At 36.6% G+C, this 19,427-nt stretch overlaps 1 protein-coding gene across 1 annotated transcript; it reads right to left on the bottom strand.

Annotated features, from left to right (window-relative positions):
* Positions 1-1,347: 1,347 nt before the first annotated feature.
* Positions 1,348-19,183, bottom strand: LOC121413904 (uncharacterized S-adenosylmethionine-dependent methyltransferase Rv2258c-like). Its single transcript, XM_041606899.1, has 4 exons — positions 18,911-19,183; positions 13,502-13,713; positions 4,285-4,407; positions 1,348-2,038 (listed from the first exon to the last, which is right to left on the bottom strand). The coding sequence occupies exons 1-4, from the start codon at positions 19,099-19,101 to the stop codon at positions 1,476-1,478; spliced, it is 1,089 nt and encodes a 362-aa protein (XP_041462833.1). The 5' UTR covers positions 19,102-19,183; the 3' UTR covers positions 1,348-1,475.
* Positions 19,184-19,427: the final 244 nt, after the last annotated feature.

The following is a 19,427-nucleotide window of genomic DNA, read 5'->3' as shown; positions in this document are numbered from 1 at the left end:
AAAGAGTTAAGATCATTACAAATAATAGCAACGTGAGAACAACGTTAAAGAGGATTAAGGGAATTGTATATTACAATAACTGAAATATAAGTAAGGGTTATTATTGACAAAATCATTGGATTACAAATACTATCTGGGAAGAACTCATCCCCTTTTAAAATGTTTAAAGCTTATAAAGACTATATTTGATGCATTCAATTGAACAAAAATAGAGCAACAGGGGCAATATTGTTCTTTTATTTGCTTTTCTCTTTTGCATTTTGTGTTCCCTCAAAGTGTTTCTCAGGGAAGCGGAAATATATATGTACCGGTATATATATATTTTCGTACGAACCCTTTTTTCAGGCCTCAGAATATGATTTATTCAGTCAAAGACTACACATCACCAATATTCATATAGATGTAAAGCTGTAACGTATGTGGCAATAGGCAACGACCCCAGAAACTGGTCTGTGTGGCGCAATTGGATGATTATTGCGCTTAAAATGACATGGTTGTGGGTTTGATACAGGCAAGAACGCCTTAAAAAAAAAACAATTTTTTTTTTAATAAAAAAGCGAGACTTTTGCCAAAATATAAGTCAGTCTTGTAGCTTATTTTTAAAGCTTAAAAATGGATTTTTGTGTGGTACAAAAAATTTAAGAGGCATGAAGTTCGTATTAAAAAAAACATTTCGCTCGAAAGCACGCCCCTCTAGCTCAAAGTACACAATGGGCCATGCCCTTTCTTTTTTTTAAAGGTCAAGTCCACCTCAGAAAAATGTTGATTTGAATCAATAGAGAAAAATGAGACAAGCACAATGCTGAAGATTTCATCATAATCGGATGTAAAATAAGAAAGTTATGACATTTCAAAGTTTCGCTTATTTTTAACAAAATAGTTATATGAACAAGCCAGTTACATCCAAATGAGAGAGTTGATGATGTCACCCACTCAGTATTTCTATTGTATTTTATTATATGAAATATGAAATATTTTTATTTTCTCATCATTGTCATGTGAAATGAAGTATTTCTTTTGTTTTTTTATTGTTTGAATTATACAATATTTCAGCTTTTACGAATTTGACGATTAGGACCTCCTTGCCTGAAGCACAAAATGTTAAGATAATGGAATTCCACGTGTTCAGGAAGGAATGAAACTTCATTTCACATGACAATGACGAGAAAATCAAAATATTTCATATTTCAAACAATAAAAAACAAAAGAAATAGTGAGTGAATGACATCATCGACTCTCTCATTTGGATGTAGCTGGCTCGTTCATATAACTGTTTTTGTGAGATGAAGCGAAACTTTGAAATGTCATAACTTTCTTATTTTACATCCAATTTTGATGAAATTTTCAATGTTATGCTTGTTGAATTTTTCTCTTTTTATTCAAATCAAGTTTTTGTTGGGGTGGACTTGTCCTTTAACTTAAAAAACACGATGAAAATAGGCCACCCGGTCTGTTCTACCAGGAGTCTCCCCTATTTACATCAATTCCAAGAGGAAATGAATTTGTGGCATCATAGGAACCATTGTTTCTGATTTAATCTTTAGACCTTTGCCTTTCATGAACTCCCTTATTCGGTCCTTGCCCCACATAGTTCCAAGACCCATGGAATCAGGTGCGTTATATCCCATTGGCAAACAATAAAACAAGCTGCACGTATACATCAATGATGCCGAAGGGTTCTCGATGTTTTCAGATTGCTTTGATTCTGCATTCATCTCAATCACAGACACGATCCCCGACGTCTTCATCACCCTCTTGACCTCGTCAATGATCAGGTCTGGTCGGGGTGTATCGTGGAGGACATCGTAGATGAACACGTAATCGAAGGTCGAGGTCCAGTCCTTAGGCATCGCAGCGGCGTCACTGCAGACGAACTCCACGTTATTGAGTGCCAGTGATTTAGCTAATTCGTTCGACCGATCAACTGCACCCTGGTCTATGTCAAGACCTACAACATGAGTATTTGGAAACCTTTCAGCTAGCTTTCTTGTCGCAGCACCACGACCGCATCCGACTTCGAGCATTCGAATGCCAGTTTCTGCAATAATATTGAAACATCAAAATTGAAATTGTAATGTGTTTATAGTGCACGGTCGAATGGTTTTTATATCAAAATCAAACAACTATAGAATTCCCATGGATTTAGCCACTCCTGGGGCCCGTTGCAGAAAGAGTTGCGTTTAAACGCAAGCCCCAGAATCAATCGCAAGTCCCATATGCGCGCTGTTGATTGGTTGAAAATGAAGTTTCGCATGATTTTTAGAGTTGCAATCGATTGCAACTCTTTCTGCAATGAGCCTCTCCTGGGATGAAAACTTGAATGAAAGTCCATTTGCGCATTTTAACATGCATAAGAACTCGAAATTCAACCACACACTCCAATAATGCTATCAGAGTCCACTTTGCAGTTTTGGTGTAGGTTTGTACAGAAGGATCAAGAAAACACTTGGCTCTCCATAGTTTTCGAGATCGCGAAGTTCAGATTGAGTTATTCCATAGAGATGTATATATCTCTATGAGTTATTCACAACGTCTACCACTCATTCAATGAACAAGGTTATGATATAACCTTGTTCTCAGTTCATATCCATGTGTGGCAAAATAAGGGTGGCAATGTTTGGCTTATTTTCTCTTTTCTATGGGACAAATGCTTCATTTTATTACACTGTCAGTTTCCACTACAGCTATTCATCATATAACCTGGCTCTTATGTAAATTTAATTCTTTAAATTATTTTTTCTTAATTTGAAATAGATATTGAAAAATGAAAATTTTCTTGCCATATTACTTTCCACCAATAGAGGGCGTACACAAAAATGTGCCCAAAATTCAAGTTTTTGAGCGCTCTGGTGAATACAAAAATAATTCCCAAGTCACTAATGAAAAGTAATTACAACTGTATGGAAATTAGTAATTTTGGTCACAAAAGTGATATTTAATGATTTTTGTTAAGTGTGTGTTATGTATAGCATTGGCATAACATAGTCCTATACCTGTAGATTCCCCACAGGTAGGATGGTTGCAGTGAACAAGTGACGTCTACCAAAGATTTGGTATAAATATGGTATTTCTTCGATTTGGGGTAAACGATACAAGCAGGTATGGATCCAGAATTTGCCAGAAAGAGGTGAAGGGCAATATCAATGAGGTAAAAGTGTACCATCAATAGCACCAAAATAACCATTCTAACAAACAAGAAAAAGCGCTGCAGCTAAAGATCGGCACGAGCAGTCTTATATTTGCCCCTTAACAGGGTCACTGTCACTGTCCACGATGGACAGCATCCGCGAGAAGAGAAAACAAAAACAAAAGCGAAAAGGGGTGTTTTTTAATTTTTTTTTAAAGTAGGCTCTGAACGCGCGGGAACGCGAATAGGGTGTCGGGAACGCCAAAAATGAGGAAAGGTCCCCCTAAATCACAATAGCTTAACTCGAATAGAGTCTATAATTTGCAAATCTGGGACATCTGCACAAAATCCACGTTTAGAGTGTCCTAACGGCCTGCCCTGGCTTGAATCTCCGTTCAGGGTATTTTTTACACTCTTTAATGAGAGCATGGTAATAGGTCCATGACGAGAGTGACCCCCACCCTTCAGGCAGGGTGCTACATAACTTTTAAGAAACGCTTGCCCAGTCGGGCAAGTAAATTTTTTAATAGTTGGAATATACTTGCCCAAAAATCTATTTCACTTGCCTGAATAAAATCATCGAAATAAAGGATTACCTCTTCAAAAGAAAGTTTTGCGGTTTTATAAACCATTTTCTCTCATTGGACATGAGCTTATCTACCTTATTATTGCATTTATTTTTCTAAAGTGATTTTATCTTGCTTGCCATCATGACCAAATTATGGTCAATATCATATCATTTCGACCGTTATTTTGGTCATTCTACTGTGAGAATTTTGCTTTCTGTGTGAATTTTGCTTGCCCAATTCGGGCAAGTAGTTTTGGTCTTTACTTCAAAACACTTGCCCGACTCTAACTTTTACTTGCCCCGGGCAATAGGGCAAGTGCTTATGTAGCACCCTGCCTCAGGCCATACCCCCTAAACCCGCGCTTGAATATAATAATTGGATCTTAATAATAATAATAATACTAATACATATGATTTATATAACGTATTTTCAATTCAATCATGTTCATATCTCATTCGCAACTACTTTACAAGGTAATCATGGTAATGTATCGTACTAAATCTCTCCATAGGGTACTGCATAATTTCAATGGATTTAAAAAAAAAAGAATGTCTGGGATGAAGCGTCATTATAGTTTCATACTCTTACCTAATTTTGACATGATCTCCGGTTGGGATGGAATAAATTTCTGGATTAGACAGTCGTTCACCCATGGCGAGCTGAATGCGTTAATAAATTCCTGGACATTCGGCATCATGGAAAACGTCATACCTGAAACAGAACCGTAATAAATGGGTATGCTTGATACGGGTATATACACATTTCTATTTGAAGTTGAGTTTTCTTTTCTTTTTAATATTTGTTAATTTCATTTTGATAAGACAGTCCACCGTCGTTCACTGGACTTATCACGCGACGTATAGAGTACAAATTAAAGCTCTATTTAATTTGACACCAGAGAATCCACAAAATTCCAGAAGTTTCGAAACAACTACAGCATGATATTTGTAGGTGCTTACACCACAAAAGTAGCAGGAATATCATTGGTTCGATTCTAAAATGGTGTCGTTTCAACTATTTTCTGACGTGTTTGTGATAGAAACCGTGCACTGCACTATTCGTATAAGAGTAGGGGAAACCCCGGTGTATAGTGGTCCACCTGCATTCCCCCAATCAGTTATATCGGGAAGAGAGACCTGCGGGTCGCGAATAGTGATTCAGTTCGCTTTTCGCCTCCCGCGCAGGCAGCCAGTGCGTTTCCGTTTTACACCCTGGCGAAGGCATTTTCCGGAAAAGTAGCCAAAAAGCGACTAGTGAAGAGTCTACACACGTCGCTGGTTGCATGCAGCGTGCGACACAGGCGAGTCCACCACCGCATGCAATTTGCACAGTTACTGATCAGAGCACAGAGTTCCTCGGCACTTCATGTACAGAGAGAGCGGCAGTCAGTCCTGAGTGAAATCCGAACATGCTTTTGCAGTCGCGTTGTTTATGATATTTTTTTTCTAAAAATAAATTATTAACTAAATGAATAGAATGACAGACAAAATAAAAATAAACAGATACTTATAATGGAAAGACAAATTGAAGTTTGATGGATTGATACACATAGAATTAATAAGCTGCCGAAAGATAGATATAGAAGACTGATAAATAGATAAAGACAAGATAGACAGATAGATAGATAGAAATAGAGAGAGAGAGGGGGATAGATAGATAGAAAGAGAGAGAAAGAGGGAGATATGGATGGATAGATAGATAAATAGAGAGAGGGGGAGAGACAGAGAGGTCGATATAAAGAGGGAGCCAGGGGGAGAGAAGGATAGATAGATCATAGAGAGAGAGAGATAGAGAATTTGAGAGACAGATAGATAGATGTTAGATAGATAGAAAGATAAAGAATGAGAGAGACAGAGAAGATAGACAAATTAACAGATAGATAGATACATAGATAGATAGATAGGATAAATAGAGAAAGACAGACAGATGGATAGATAGAGATAGATAGATGAAAGATAGATGTTAGATAGATAAAGAGGGAGAGAGACAAAGAATATTTATAAATTAACAGATAAGTTAAAAAATAGATAGATAAATAGATAGAGAGAATAAGAGAAAGACAGACAGATGGATTGAGAGATAGGAGCGGACTTTGGATCGCGCGCCCAGCTGATAATGTAAACAAACGTAGACGTAGACTCTTCACTAGTCGCTTTTTGGCTACTTTTCCGGAAAATGCCTTCGCCAGGGTGTAAAACGGAAACGCGCTCCATATTGACACTAGAGTAATCGCTCGCATTGACGCGCGCGTAATGCGGCTGTGATTCCATGTATTGCGCAGCCGCCATCTTAAAGAGGGCAAGAGCGCGGATTTATAACACACGGCTCTATCTGAGAATATCACATTTTTCACTTTTTTACATTATATTTTCAATTTAATGCTGTATGCAACGTTAAAATCACAAGGCAAAACATTTTTATGTTAAAATATATGATAACCATGCATATTTTATAAAGGAGATGGACTGAACATCCAGAAAACGGGGGAAAAACGACGAGGTCGACTGAGTAGTAATATATAAGCCATCATATAGCATATACCGTGACAAGGGTGTAAGATAAGGTCAACTTAACACTTTAGAGTGTTCATATGTTCTCTTGATTTGGTGCACATTTGACACTCAGTGTTCAAGCAATATACTGTATTGAAACAACACTTAGAGTGTAAAATAAACACCAAATACTCAGAAGTGTTGAAACAACTTGGTGCTCATTTGACACTCCGGCAGTGTTCAAGCAATATACCGTGTTGAAACAACACTTAGAGTGTAAAATAAACACCAAATACTCAGAAGTGTTGAAACAACACCGTGACAGGTGTTGGATAGAAATATTTTAACAAAAATTATTGTTGAAGTTACACTTCACTGCATGGAGTAACTCAACACTGTCTGTTGTTGGGGTATTAAAAAAAATACCCTAGTGTTAAGTTACACCGTCAGGCTGCAGATGTTGAAGAACTTGAAATCGGACACCAAATGGTGTGAATCCGAACCGTGAAACAACACCAAAGCTGGTGTTGGTTTTTTTTTTCACCAATGGGTGATTTAAGTTTCGCAAGTTTAAATGTTCGTTTCTGCAGGTGTTCGAGTGTGTCAAATGAACACCAAATGGTGTCAACTTCATAACATTCTCCAACTCGTGTTCAAATCGAACACCAAGACTGGTGTTGATATATTTTAACATCCTAAATGTTGGTAATCTTCACACCAGTGGCAGTGTTACTCCAAAACCAGATGGTGTGGTCCTTTATTGATTGGGCTGCTAGATTTAACACCCGTGGTGTTAAATATAGCTATAACGTCGCATAGTCTCCAATATTATATTTAATGGGATTATCAGTGATTCACCATATGATTTCTACTTTGATTTCGTCAAAATTAACTGAAAGGAGGCATGGGAGGGGAAACTTCAGATCAAGCCCTGATCTACATCATTATAGGTAATGCACGTACAGCAACCTATTTTTCCCCCGTTTTCTGGATGTTCAGTCCATCTCCTTTATAAAATATGCATGGTTATCATATATTTTAACATAAAAATGTTTTGCTTTGTGATTTTAACGTTGCATACAGCAATAAATTGAAAATATAATGTTAAAAAGTTAAATATGTGATATTCTCCCATAGAGCCGTGTGTTATAAATCCGCGCTCTTGCCCTCTTTAAGATGGCAGCCGCCCCGAACATGGATTCACAGCAATTTGATGAAGTCCGCCCTCTAGTGTCAATAATATACATCTCTATGAACTTCGGTGCGGACTTTGGATCGCGCGCCCAGCTGATAATGTAAACAAACGTAGACGTAGACTCTTCACTAGTCGCCTTTTGGCTACTTTTCCGGAAAATGCCTTCGCCAGGGTGTAAAACGGAAACGCGCTCCCAGGCACAGGTGGCGCCAAACAAATCGTTGCACGCACCACGAACCGTCCTCTCTGCGCAGATACAGTGCGCTATCGCGCCTCGCGATTTCACCTCGAACCGTCCTCTCTGTTACGATGCCTACTGTGGCGTAAATAATTCACTTCAAGAAAATGTGAAGATACAGGATGAAACTTTGGAACTTGGGCCCGTATTCCATAAACGAGATAAGATTTTTGCTTAAGTCTTAGCAATTTGTCTTAGCATTTTGCTTGTCTAAGAAATCTTCCCTAACGATATTCTATAAACTTTAAGACATTTGTCTCAAGTCAGGCGATATGGCTAAGCCAAAGTCTCAAATTCTATGACCTTCAGTGACCTTCTTAATGATAAATTGCTGCAGAGGTCACTGCAACAAACTTGCAAAAATGCGACTAAAGTTGTTTTTTCTTAAAAATTTGGATTTTATTGGAACTAATTACAACTATTGTAGTAAGAGAAGAGCATTCATCACACATATATGGTAAGAATTTTTAATTCTACTTATCTATATTTTTGTTAATTACCAAAACATTTCAATCCCAAACCGAGTGACTTGCACAGTTTTTTTCTGTATCAGTCCCATATATTACTTTTCATGTATTGTTTGTCAAAATATAAATTGAATATATTCTTCTCGACATCTTTACTCTAACTTCAGTCTAAGTATACCTAGGCCCCCTATGGGAAAACTTTTGAGACTAGTCTTGGGTCTAACATTAGGCCTCGATCTAGTCTAGGCCCAATTACATGTAGATCTATAATATCCGTCTGTTTGGAGGATAATTAAACAGTGTTTTTTACTTTTTTTTTACTAGGCCTAGGGCCTAGGCCTAGTTTCATGAAGGCTGCAAAACGTAACTTTGTTAGTCTAGACTCTAGTGGCAATGCATGCCATAGACATAGTGGAGCAACCGAGACTGAAGCTATATAGGCCCTAATAGTATATTAATACATCATATAGACCTATATTAGTATTGGCCTAGGCCTAGAACAACATTCAGGACTTAGCCTGGCTTAGCCTTACTTAGGACAGGGATAGATTTAGGGCCTACATGTACTAGAATAGATCTGACTTAGTCTAGAGTTAGGCGGTTAGGCCTAGCCCGAGACCAAAAGCTTCTGTCTCCGACTGTATTTTGGTTTTTCAGCTAAACTACGAGTACGACACTCAACAGTCTAACAACATTACGTTGGCCTAGACCCTAATCTCACCAATGATATGACAGTAAATGTCAGAAACTTTTAAATAAATTCCCAGAAACGACGGTTATTCCTGTCTACAGTGCTACTGCTAGGCCTATCGCTATGCATTGCTTGCCAACTACGCCTAAACTTAGATCTAGGCCTAGTCCTGACCTAGACATCTATGTAGATTCTAAGTAGATCTAGGCCTAGGTCTACTTCTGTTTTAGGTCCATATGTTTGTTTGGAGGAGTTCTTAATTTATACATTTGGGGAGTTTGTTTAGATCTAGGTTTCTAGAAAACAGGCCTAAAAAGTAAAGCCTAGACAGTAGACCAACAGCTCAGTCTAGACTGGGGCCTAGATTAATATAAAAATTTACTTCAGGTCTAGGGCCTAGGCGGCCTAGCCTATTATGGCTATACTTTCTTCTATTCATTCTGGATTCTATTTTTAGCCTAGCCGGTAGCCCTAACGTTAGGACTGGCTGATCTAGTCAGACTAGTCTACTGTTTGATCTAGAATCTCTAACGTAGGCCTAGATCTAGACGAAAAATAAGACTAAAAGCTAGACCCTATCTAGACCTAGTAGAAGTAGAACTATAACAATCTAGGTGTTAATAGTTTTAGGTCGAGATCTAAATTAGAGACTTGTAGACTTGATCAAAATATAGATTCTAGGCCTAGTTCTAAAAAATAGTAAATGTAGGTTATTCTATATTTATCTAACAGTAGGCCTGAAAAAGGAAGCAGGCTAGGGATCTAGCATTAAGTTGAATCCAGCCAAATGTGAATTTCTTCTTTTTGGCTCCAAAGTACCGGTACATCTTAGTAAAATCCACATCGACTCAATCTCATTTTCTGGCCTCACTGTAAATCTGTCAAGTTCTTGTCGTAATCTCGGTATAGTTTTTGATTCTCACATGTCTAATCACATTTCTTTTATTTGTATATCAGTTCGCTACCAATTGCGAAATATTGGTTTTATTAGGAAATACTTGTCTCGACCGGCCACAGAAAAATTTGTTCACGCAACAAATTTTCCAATATAGACTATAACTATGTCTTGCAGATCTATACCTCAAAATCAATGTGTGAGCCAACTTTTATAAGAATTGGTTGAGAACTATAAAGGGTTTCAAACCACAAGATTTTCACCTAATTTCATTATATAATATGTTGTTACCTTTGGCAACACGATTTCTGATACAGACAAAAAATATTCTTGCACACTTTCAACTCAAGACTGATGTGTGTGCCAAATTTCATGAGCATTGGTTGAAAAAGATGAAGGAGTTCGAACTACAAGATTTTCGTTAAATAATATTTCGTTACCATGGCAACATGATTTTTTATACAGGCAAAAATATGTCTTAGACATCTTCAACTCAAGACTAATGTGTATGTCAAGTTTTTAGGAGAATAGACCAGTTGAAAACTGATAAAGTAATTCAATCACAAGATTTTCATTTATTTTTGGAATTTTTTTGTTACCATGGCAACACAATTTTTTATATAGGCATAAAATATGTTTTGCACATCTTCACATCAAGACTAATGTTTGTGCCACATTTAATGAAAATTGGTTAAAAACTGAGGAAGTAGTTGGAACAGCAAGATTTATACATAATTTTTGCCAATATATACCGTTACCATGGCAACATAAATTCCGACACATGCATAAATGTGTCTTGAACATCTTTTCCTCAAATCCAATGTGTGAGCCAACTTTCATGAGAATTGGTAGAAAATTAATGAAGTATTTTAAATGGTAAAATTTTGGCCATAATATATTGTTACCATGGCAACACAATTTCTGAAAAAGAAAAACATTTTCCACCTCCTTACCTTAAGACCAATGTGTGTTCAAAATTTCATGAAAATCGGTTTAAAAAATGAGGCAGGAGCTCGAAATGCAATATAGGTATAAATTCTAAAAATTTTGTTGGCTGAATTACCTTGAAACTAATACAATTAAGACAACTCACAGCTGTCTTAAAGTTAGGGCTAAATTCTTAGCCATGTTGTATTTATGAAATACAGACTCTGCAGTTTTAAGAAAAGTTACTTAGCCATTCACCCTATATCTGTCTTAGTTGCGCAAAACCTGTTAGCCAAATTCTAAGACAAAATTCTTAGCCAATTCTTTATGGAATACGCGTTTTGGCTAAGAGTTTTGTCTTAGACAGAAAAATAAGACAAAATGCTTAGATTTTTGACTTAAGCATGCTTATCTCGTTTATGGAATACGGGCCCTGAACTATAGAACAAAGACACCGGTAAATAATTTGCTCTCCTTGTAGGTGCACTTATCGCTGGTTTAAAAAAAACTTTTTTTAAATGCATTCTCTGCAAAACTAACTTTCGCATTGAAGTGCGCAAAGAGGACGGTTCGTGGTGCGTGCGACGAAATAATACTAATATTAATAAAATAATACAAACGTTATTAGAATGTTAATTCTTTGATATGTGACATACAAGCAGCTTCCCTGTATATCGTATGGCAAAAATCATAAAAAAATCGTTTTCTCATAAAAATGAAAACTGTTTTTTTTTGTGCCTATACAGTATACCAATTCAAAAATCATCTCACACGCGTTTTTAAAAAGAAAATAGAAAAAAGTCATCACGAAGCATTAAAAAGGAATAAATTTATGCATTTATATCTTAAAACACATGGCGCAACTGCTCGTTTATGACATCACAAATTAAAAACTTCAAATTCTAATATCTTTCTTCAATAGATTCTCCTCAAACCGTCACCAATGTTTTTATGATTTTTTTCTGCTATTTTACAACAAAGTTTTTGTCAGAGTGAACTTCCCCTTTAAAAGCACCTGCAGCGTTCTTTGCAGTATACGTGTTGATACTTGAGACATGGCCACACCGCCCGAGCGTCGTTGGAGCGGTCGTGGAGCAGAGAAAAAAAAATCATCCCTTTTTCCCCAAATTTTGTGAGCGAAATTCGACCCTCTTTCTCTACCGCTCCACGACCGCTCCAACAACGCTCGGGCGGTGTGACTAGGCCTTAAGAGGGGATAGAGTGGGGCATGGCTATCCTTATTAAAGGACAAGTCCACCTCAACAAAAACTTGATTTGAATAAAAAGGGAAAATTCAACAAGTATAACACTGAAAATTTCATCAAAATCGGATGTAAAATAAGAAACTTATGGCATTTTAAAGTTTCGCTTATTTTCAACAAAATAGTTATATGAACGAGCCAGTTACATCCAAATGAGAGAGTCGATGATGTCGCTCACTCACTATTTCTTTTATTTTTTATTGTTTGAATTATACAATATTTCAATTTTTACGAATTTGAGATTAGGACCTCCTTGCCTGAAGCCCAAAATGTTAAAATAATGGAATTCCACGTGTTCAGGCAGGAATGAAACTTCATTTCACATGACAATGATGAGAAAATAAAAATATTTCATATTTCATATAATAAAATACAATAGAAAAAGTGAGTGGGTGATGTCATTAACTCTCTCATTTGGATGTAACTGGCTCGTTCATATAACTATTTTGTTGAAAATAAGCGAATTTTTGAAATGTCATAACTTTCTTATTTTACATCCGATTTTGATGAAATTTTCAGCATTGTGCTTGTCTGATTTTTCTCTATTGATTCAAATCAACATTTTTCTGAGGTGGACTTGACCTTTAAAGTTGTTTTGATTTAGTTTAATTTCATCACACTCTTAATTTCAATTTTTGCTTCAGTCCAATTGAATACAATATCCATTTCTTTAGGTTTGTTATATGTAAAAATTGAATTGTTTACATTACGATTCTTTATCTCATGATGTGATACACAGTCATGTTGTACGTTGTGATGTTTTTAATGTTGGAATAAGATAAGATGATTTCCATTGGGGCCGTGTGGAACATACAATTGACAAAATAAACATTTTAGAATCAGTGTTTAACAAACAATATATATATGGAACAGAAGCATCAATGAAATATTACGAGGCAATCATTAAAACGTGAAGAGGAGGGGAGGAGAAGAAAAAAAGGAAGAAGAAGAAGAGAAAAGTGAGAGGAAGAAGAAAAAGACAACAGAGAAGATAACAGAAGAAGAAAAGAACAAGAAGAAAAACAATAAAAATGATAGTAAGAAAAAGACGAAGAAATTATATACCGTTCTCAAAAACATCAATAACTTACAACATGAAACATATATCGGTAAATGGAACAAAGCGGTGCATACATGGTAACAGTAAATGTGTATACATGGTAAAGTAAAATGTCAAAGTAATACATGTTTCTATAATGGACAACCGAGCACAAGAAAATGAATACAAGTCATGATTTATCAATGATAAAAGCTGAACATATAAAAATGACTGGAAAACGTATAACTAAACATGCACTGAAAATAATTATAAAGCATTAAAAACCTGGTTAATACTGATGCCATATAAAAGCGAAACATACGAAACGATTGGAAATGGAAAGTAATACATGTACTGGGGACAGAAAAAAGAAATTGTCTGTTGACGTTTTTTGATGTTTGATAAAAACAATATGATAATAAATATGATATAATTATGATAAGCATTATCATGAATATCATTTTTAAATGTTATGTTATTCCGTAATTTGAATGGAAAAATAACTTTATTTGTTTGAAAGAATAATGAAGGAATGACAATTTAAGCTTTGAAAAGAAAGGCTAAACAAAATATATTCAGGGATCCGTAAATGTACATACCTCGTGGTCCATCTTTCTTGACGACATCGACCATGATGGGGAAAGCTTGGCTGAATTGGGGTATCGCGATGCAGCAACTAGCCGCATGGCCCCCCATGGTCTCTGACCGAAAGCTGTCTACACGATGAGGCGGTAGATGATATCGCTCTGTCATAGGGTCGAGATCGACGATGGAGGACGTCGTCATCACGCCCAACCATTCCCGAACATACCTGTTGGTGAGCATATCAAAGAGAATGGCCTTTAGACCTACATTTTGACGATCACCTTCGAGAGGGGTACTACAGTCTTGAATAGCTTTGAATATTGGAAGTTTTAGGTTTCTGTTATTCATCAATATTTGTCTCTTTTTGAAGACATGTTGTTGTTCTTAATAGGATTTTTGTATTTTGTACGCACGCATGTCGTTTTTTAATTTTTTTTTAAAGATAGTGAGTTTATTAAGAAACGCAAAATATTTCCAATAGAGCACGGCAGATTTGACACCGATTTATACCCTTCCACTGAAATCAAAGTGACTTGTGAGACCTGGGGCCCGTTGCAGAAAGAGTTGCGTTTAAACGCAAGTCCCAAATGCGCGCTGTTGATTGGTTGAAAATCAAGTTGCGCATGATTCTTAGAGTTGCGATTGATTGCAACTCTTTCTGCAACGGGACCCTGTATTCCGGACCCCTTTATAAAAATAGAAAAGAAACGGATGGGTGGGTTTCACAGACGTATTTCAATCAGGGCCCGTCTCACAAAGAGTTACAATTGATCCAATCAATCATAACTCTATGGCAATCAAACTATGTCATAATTTTTTCCTTCAGGAAATTTGCACAATGTCCTTTGAAACCAAAAGTAGCATACTAAATTTTCAGGAAAACTATGAATATACATCATAGTTACAAAATATTTTAAACAAACATGTAGATGGTGACACTGCTGGCCGTGCATAGTTGCGATTGATCGGATCAATCGTATCTCTTTGTAAGACGGGGCAGAGATATGATCATTTAAATCTTGAACTGACCTTCATGTACGTCACCATTCAAAAGACATACCTCCGTCTTAAACCGCGACCCTCCCCCTTGAAAGCTGGACAAGCTGGATTTCTTTTCACACGCGAATCTTGAATTATCATCGTAATGATGATTTTGACTTTAGAATCCTCGGACCATTCACACGGAAAATTCGTACCGCAATTTGAGTGAAACTTGAAACTAGAATTCACCTTCGGAGTAGGATTTGAATTCGCGAAGTTGATTAGCGTTCGTGATTCTAGTTTGGTTTCACACGAAAACAAAAAACTTTGTCATGCTTATTTTTCACTGGAATCATCATTCAAATTAGGATTTTTTTTACCGTGTGAAAGGGCGGCATGTACGTTGAATGTTATAACTTCACACAGCTCAGCAGATGTATGTTTACAATAAGCCAGTTCGTAGTTCCTTTCTGCGCATGATCAAAAGATTCTACGCATGATCAGAAGAAGGTCATTTGTACTAAAGTGACATGGTGGTTTAAAATCTAATGAGATAAGCACCAACTGTGATATCTTGATTATTCATGTATTCTTTTGAATTGTGGTTTTCATTTACATCCACAAAAACAACAATGCGTACGAACGACTGGTATTTCACAATTTGCCAAGTACATTGTGCAAAATGCTATGATATGCATTCAGAGTAGGAATGCAACAAATACCTTCATAAAGTGTTCACTGGTGTGCTATTCTAGTCACCTGGTCTATTCAATTTCTTTATCATGCTATGTAAGGCAAGCTTATAATATCTTGCTTTGAAATCTGTCTATCATAATGAAATAAATGAAAGGTCATTTGACCAAAATTGTCCATGAAGTAACTACGAACTGGTATATAGAATACATGCATTATTTCATACAATACCTTTAAATTGTCTTCCATTTGCTGGTGACGCTGCAGCCTGCCTGACAGTGCATATTTTATATTGACTACCGCATGTAAACAGGTGTTTAGCTCTGGCAAACGAGACACCACTTTCCCTCATGCGCATTATTAGAAACAAGCTTGCATATGCGCATCCAGGGGCCCCCCTATTGGCGGAGCGCTAAAAAAGGGGGAAAAAGAAAGACAAAAAGATGGATAAGAGAGGAGTAAAACGAAGAGGATGAAGACGAGTGAATAAAATAAGATGAGGGGAAGACTTGGATAATAAAAAGAATCTTTCATGTCACTTTATAAAATTTTCGCGCGCGCTTCGCGCTCGCATTGCCTGTTAGGTGATTTTCATATCTTGTTCAATATGGAGTTTAAATATCAAGTTTGGAGGTCAATATACAAAACATATTTCATCTCGGAAATCGAACTTACATTGGTTTGTGTGCTTTGCAAATTGATTTTAAAAGTGCTTTGTAAAATGTCAGCTTTGTGATCTAAATATTACCATTTTTTGCTCGCGCTGTGCGCTCGCAGATTTCGAATGATCAGGTGCCTATTATTTTCATGTATTCCTTAAAAAGTAAAAAAAAAAAATCCCATTTCAGGTCTGATTGTCAAAAGTATCAGCTAGCGCGGCACGCTCGCATTTTTATCAGCGAGTTATGTTGATTATTGATTATACAACAAACTAAAAACCACCTTTTCATGACAGTACATAAAAAATTTAGGCTCGCAATTTGCGCTCGCATTAATGGTTAAAAATATATTAACTGATCCATCCTACTTATGATCATAGAAGTGCGATAAATGTCCAGTTTTCAGGCCATAATATCATCAGATTTGCGTCCTCATTAGGCATTAATGAATAAGATATTAATTTAATGATTGAAATGTCCCTTTTTGTTTATCTTGTGCGTAGCAGGAGGAATAGGAAGACAGTCATCTTTTTCATTTTCATATGACATGTCCTAAGGATGTCCTGGTCCTATGTCAAAACTCAATGTGATTATAATGAAAAATATCAGCTCTTTATTAAGTGCAATCCATGTCCACCTCACAATTTTCCTACAAAGTGCTTGAAAAATAGAGGCTGAAATTAACCTTTTTTCGGATCGGAATATCAAATAGTGTAAGCTCGCGGTTCGCGCTCGCTTTGATTTTCATTAAAAAAAATGTATTTACAATGCCTATATACTGTGCGTATCAAAAAAAAAGTTTACACTTTGAAAAAGCCCTGGGAATTAAAAAATATACAACATGTGGGTAATTTTTTCACATGTAATCTTGGGTTTGGGTCTCATATATCCAATGGAAGTAAAAGTTTTGACATAATATTACACTTGAGTGAGCACTGCCCATTTTGGTAAAGCTCGCAGAAATCTGTTTGCGCAGAAATGCTCGTTTTCACGCTGTGTCAAGGGGAAAGGGCGAAATCAAACTTACCCTGCAAAACATTTCTCATACATTTCCCTTGCACTTTTAGTCAACTGAATATTAACGTATACATTTAAACATTTTGTAACAATTTTGCCACCCAAATAAGCACAACCTTTACCATTTTTGTGCCAGCTGGATCTGATGACATAACTGAATCTGAACAAACGTTTATATCACACATTTCCAGCATTTTTCACTGAGGTTTTATCATGTAAAGTGGGTTTACATTTCACTTTTCATTCAATACTTGCTTCTCCACACTTTTCCCAAGCTTGACAATGATTAACAAAATGAAAATCAATCCTAAGCCATTTCATGTAAATCACATCTCAGTGTAAAGAAAATGCCGTCACGATGGCCTCAGCGTGTGGGGGAGTTGGGTGGGGCGCAATGCACTCTTCGAAGTGTTTTGGGCAAGGAAACAAATAAAAAAGGGTAAAAGATATCTTCTAATCAATTTTAATAGCTAAATTCAACGTGTACTTCATGATTAAGGTTTACTTTTATTCGCATAACTATTTCATAGTTCTGCGCAAATAATTTTTCTCTAACTTTTCAAAAGTAAGTGGTGCTCACTCAAGCGGAAATATTTTTTGACAGTTATATCATCATTTGCTTAAATGGATCTGTACCTATGTTAAAATGTGGAAAAATCTTCAGGATATCACAAATGTAAAATTTTACAGGACTTTTTCTAAGTGTAAACTTTTTTTTGATACGCACTGTAGATTCTAGGTCTGAATATGAAACACGCGCGCGCATGTTTATTCAGATACTCAACTTGTTCTCTATTTAAATCATTATCCAGTTTCAGATCACAATATCAAAAATCTTCTGCCCGCACTTTGTGCTCGCATTATTAATGTAGGAAGATCCCCTATTACTCATTCTTTTCATAATTTACAAAACATGAAAAGGGTGTCCCGTTTCTAGGTCTAAATCTCGATTTTTTCCGCTCGCGTTTCGCGCTCGCATAGATATAGCTATCCTGTTCACGATTACAAAAATTTATTAAAATATTCCATTCTTTATGTATAAATGTCAAAAATTTTCAGCTCGCGCTCGTATTATTTGATTGTTGAAATACTAACCTCTTCATGGCTAAGTGCAAGCAGATCTTAACAGGTACATTTTGGATCAGTTAAAAACGTCCACAAAAATATTCTGCTCGCATTATTAATGTAAGGAAGATCCCAATTACTCATCCTTTTCATTATTTAGAAAACATGAATAGAGCGTCTCGTTCAGTAGGTCTAAATCTCAAAATTTTCCGCTCGCATCAATTGTTAAGTTACCTACCTATTGTGTTTAAGTTACAAAAAGTGCTTAGAATTTCCATTCTTTAGGTAATAATGTCCTAAAAATTTCAGCTCACGCTTAATATGTAGCGTCAGCATGGCAAACTGCATGCAGTTTGTAACAGGTACCTTTTTCATCAATTCATTTTCTGCTCGCGCTTCGCGCACGTAGTAATTATTTAGTTGCATACATAGGCCTATCTTTTTCAGGAAAACAAACATTGCCCAGAATATTCAAATTTTAGGAAAAATACACAAGATTTCAAGATTTCAAAAAAAAAAGCATCGCGCTCGCATTGCATAAATAAGGATTATGATGTTATATTTATGTTGATTTACAAGAATAAAACTAAGAAGTGACTATTTGGACTACCCCCCTTCAAAGAGACCAAAAGTCATCTTCGAGCGTCCGATAGGGGAAAATATGGCTGAAATTTTTTTTTACCCCCCCCCCTATTGGCGAAGGCTTGATCCTCCCCTGAGCTTGGACTAGTGGGTTAGGATGGCACATGAATTTTAATGTTTATTGCAAATCTTCAACCCCTCCTCCACAAAAAAACCCTTAGTTGTTAAATATAATTCCCTCAATTATTTTAATTAAAATTATAAAACTGCCCCAAGCTCCCGATAAATCACTGTCCCTTGACTTTTCGCTCCGTCTTATCTACTTTATAATTTCACATACCCTCTCTCGCGTAAAAATGAAATATTACTGCCCTGTATGATATACACATATACCACGTAATCACGACATGGAAGCTAGCAAGCTACCTCTCTTTCAGGTTAGCTACATCAGCTATCTCCTGTGAAGTCATGGGTGTGTCATGGTTATCCACAAGGACTTTGAAAAGACCGGTCTTGAAGCCAAATGCGATGGAAATCCCAATGAATGATCCGCTCACGATACCGAAGATTCTGGAGGAAAACTCCTCCGCCGTCTCTTTGGTCTGTTTGTCTGCCATTTTCAGGAGAATTGACCGTCACCTTGCTAAACCAGCACGAATTTGAACAGAGCGTGAACTTGAATTCGAGTTAAATAGACTTCGATCTGTACGTGCAGCAGATACAGGGAGGCATGTAGCGCGGCTGGCTTGAGCGTGTACGTGAGGTCAAAGATGCCGAGCAAATAGTCTCCATTTACGAAGACTGGGGGGACTGGGGAGTAAAAAAAATCTTTCTCACTATGATAATGGTGAATGTACACCAGGCAACGAGTCGTTTTTTTCGGCCATGAAATATTATGAATACTAAGACTAGTGTCAAATTATCTGTTTAGATGGTTTCATAA

Source organism: Lytechinus variegatus, chromosome 4 (genome assembly GCF_018143015.1).
Source record: "Lytechinus variegatus isolate NC3 chromosome 4, Lvar_3.0, whole genome shotgun sequence".
Lineage (NCBI taxonomy): Eukaryota > Metazoa > Echinodermata > Echinoidea > Temnopleuroida > Toxopneustidae > Lytechinus > Lytechinus variegatus.
Note: the sequence above shows the minus strand (reverse complement) of the source record. Positions and strands in the feature narration are given on the sequence as shown.

Bases quoted from the DNA above. Each gene is read 5' to 3' on its own strand.
- LOC121413904 (XM_041606899.1), bottom strand. From the start codon at position 19,101: ATGGCAGACAAACAGACCAAAGAGACGGCGGAGGAGTTTTCCTCCAGA. The intron at 4,408-13,501 runs GTATGTACATTT...GTTCTGTTTCAG, and splicing joins CAAGAAAGATGGACCACGAG to GTATGACGTTTTCCATGATG. The intron at 2,039-4,284 runs GTAAGAGTATGA...ATATTATTGCAG, and splicing joins GGAGATCATGTCAAAATTAG to AAACTGGCATTCGAATGCTC.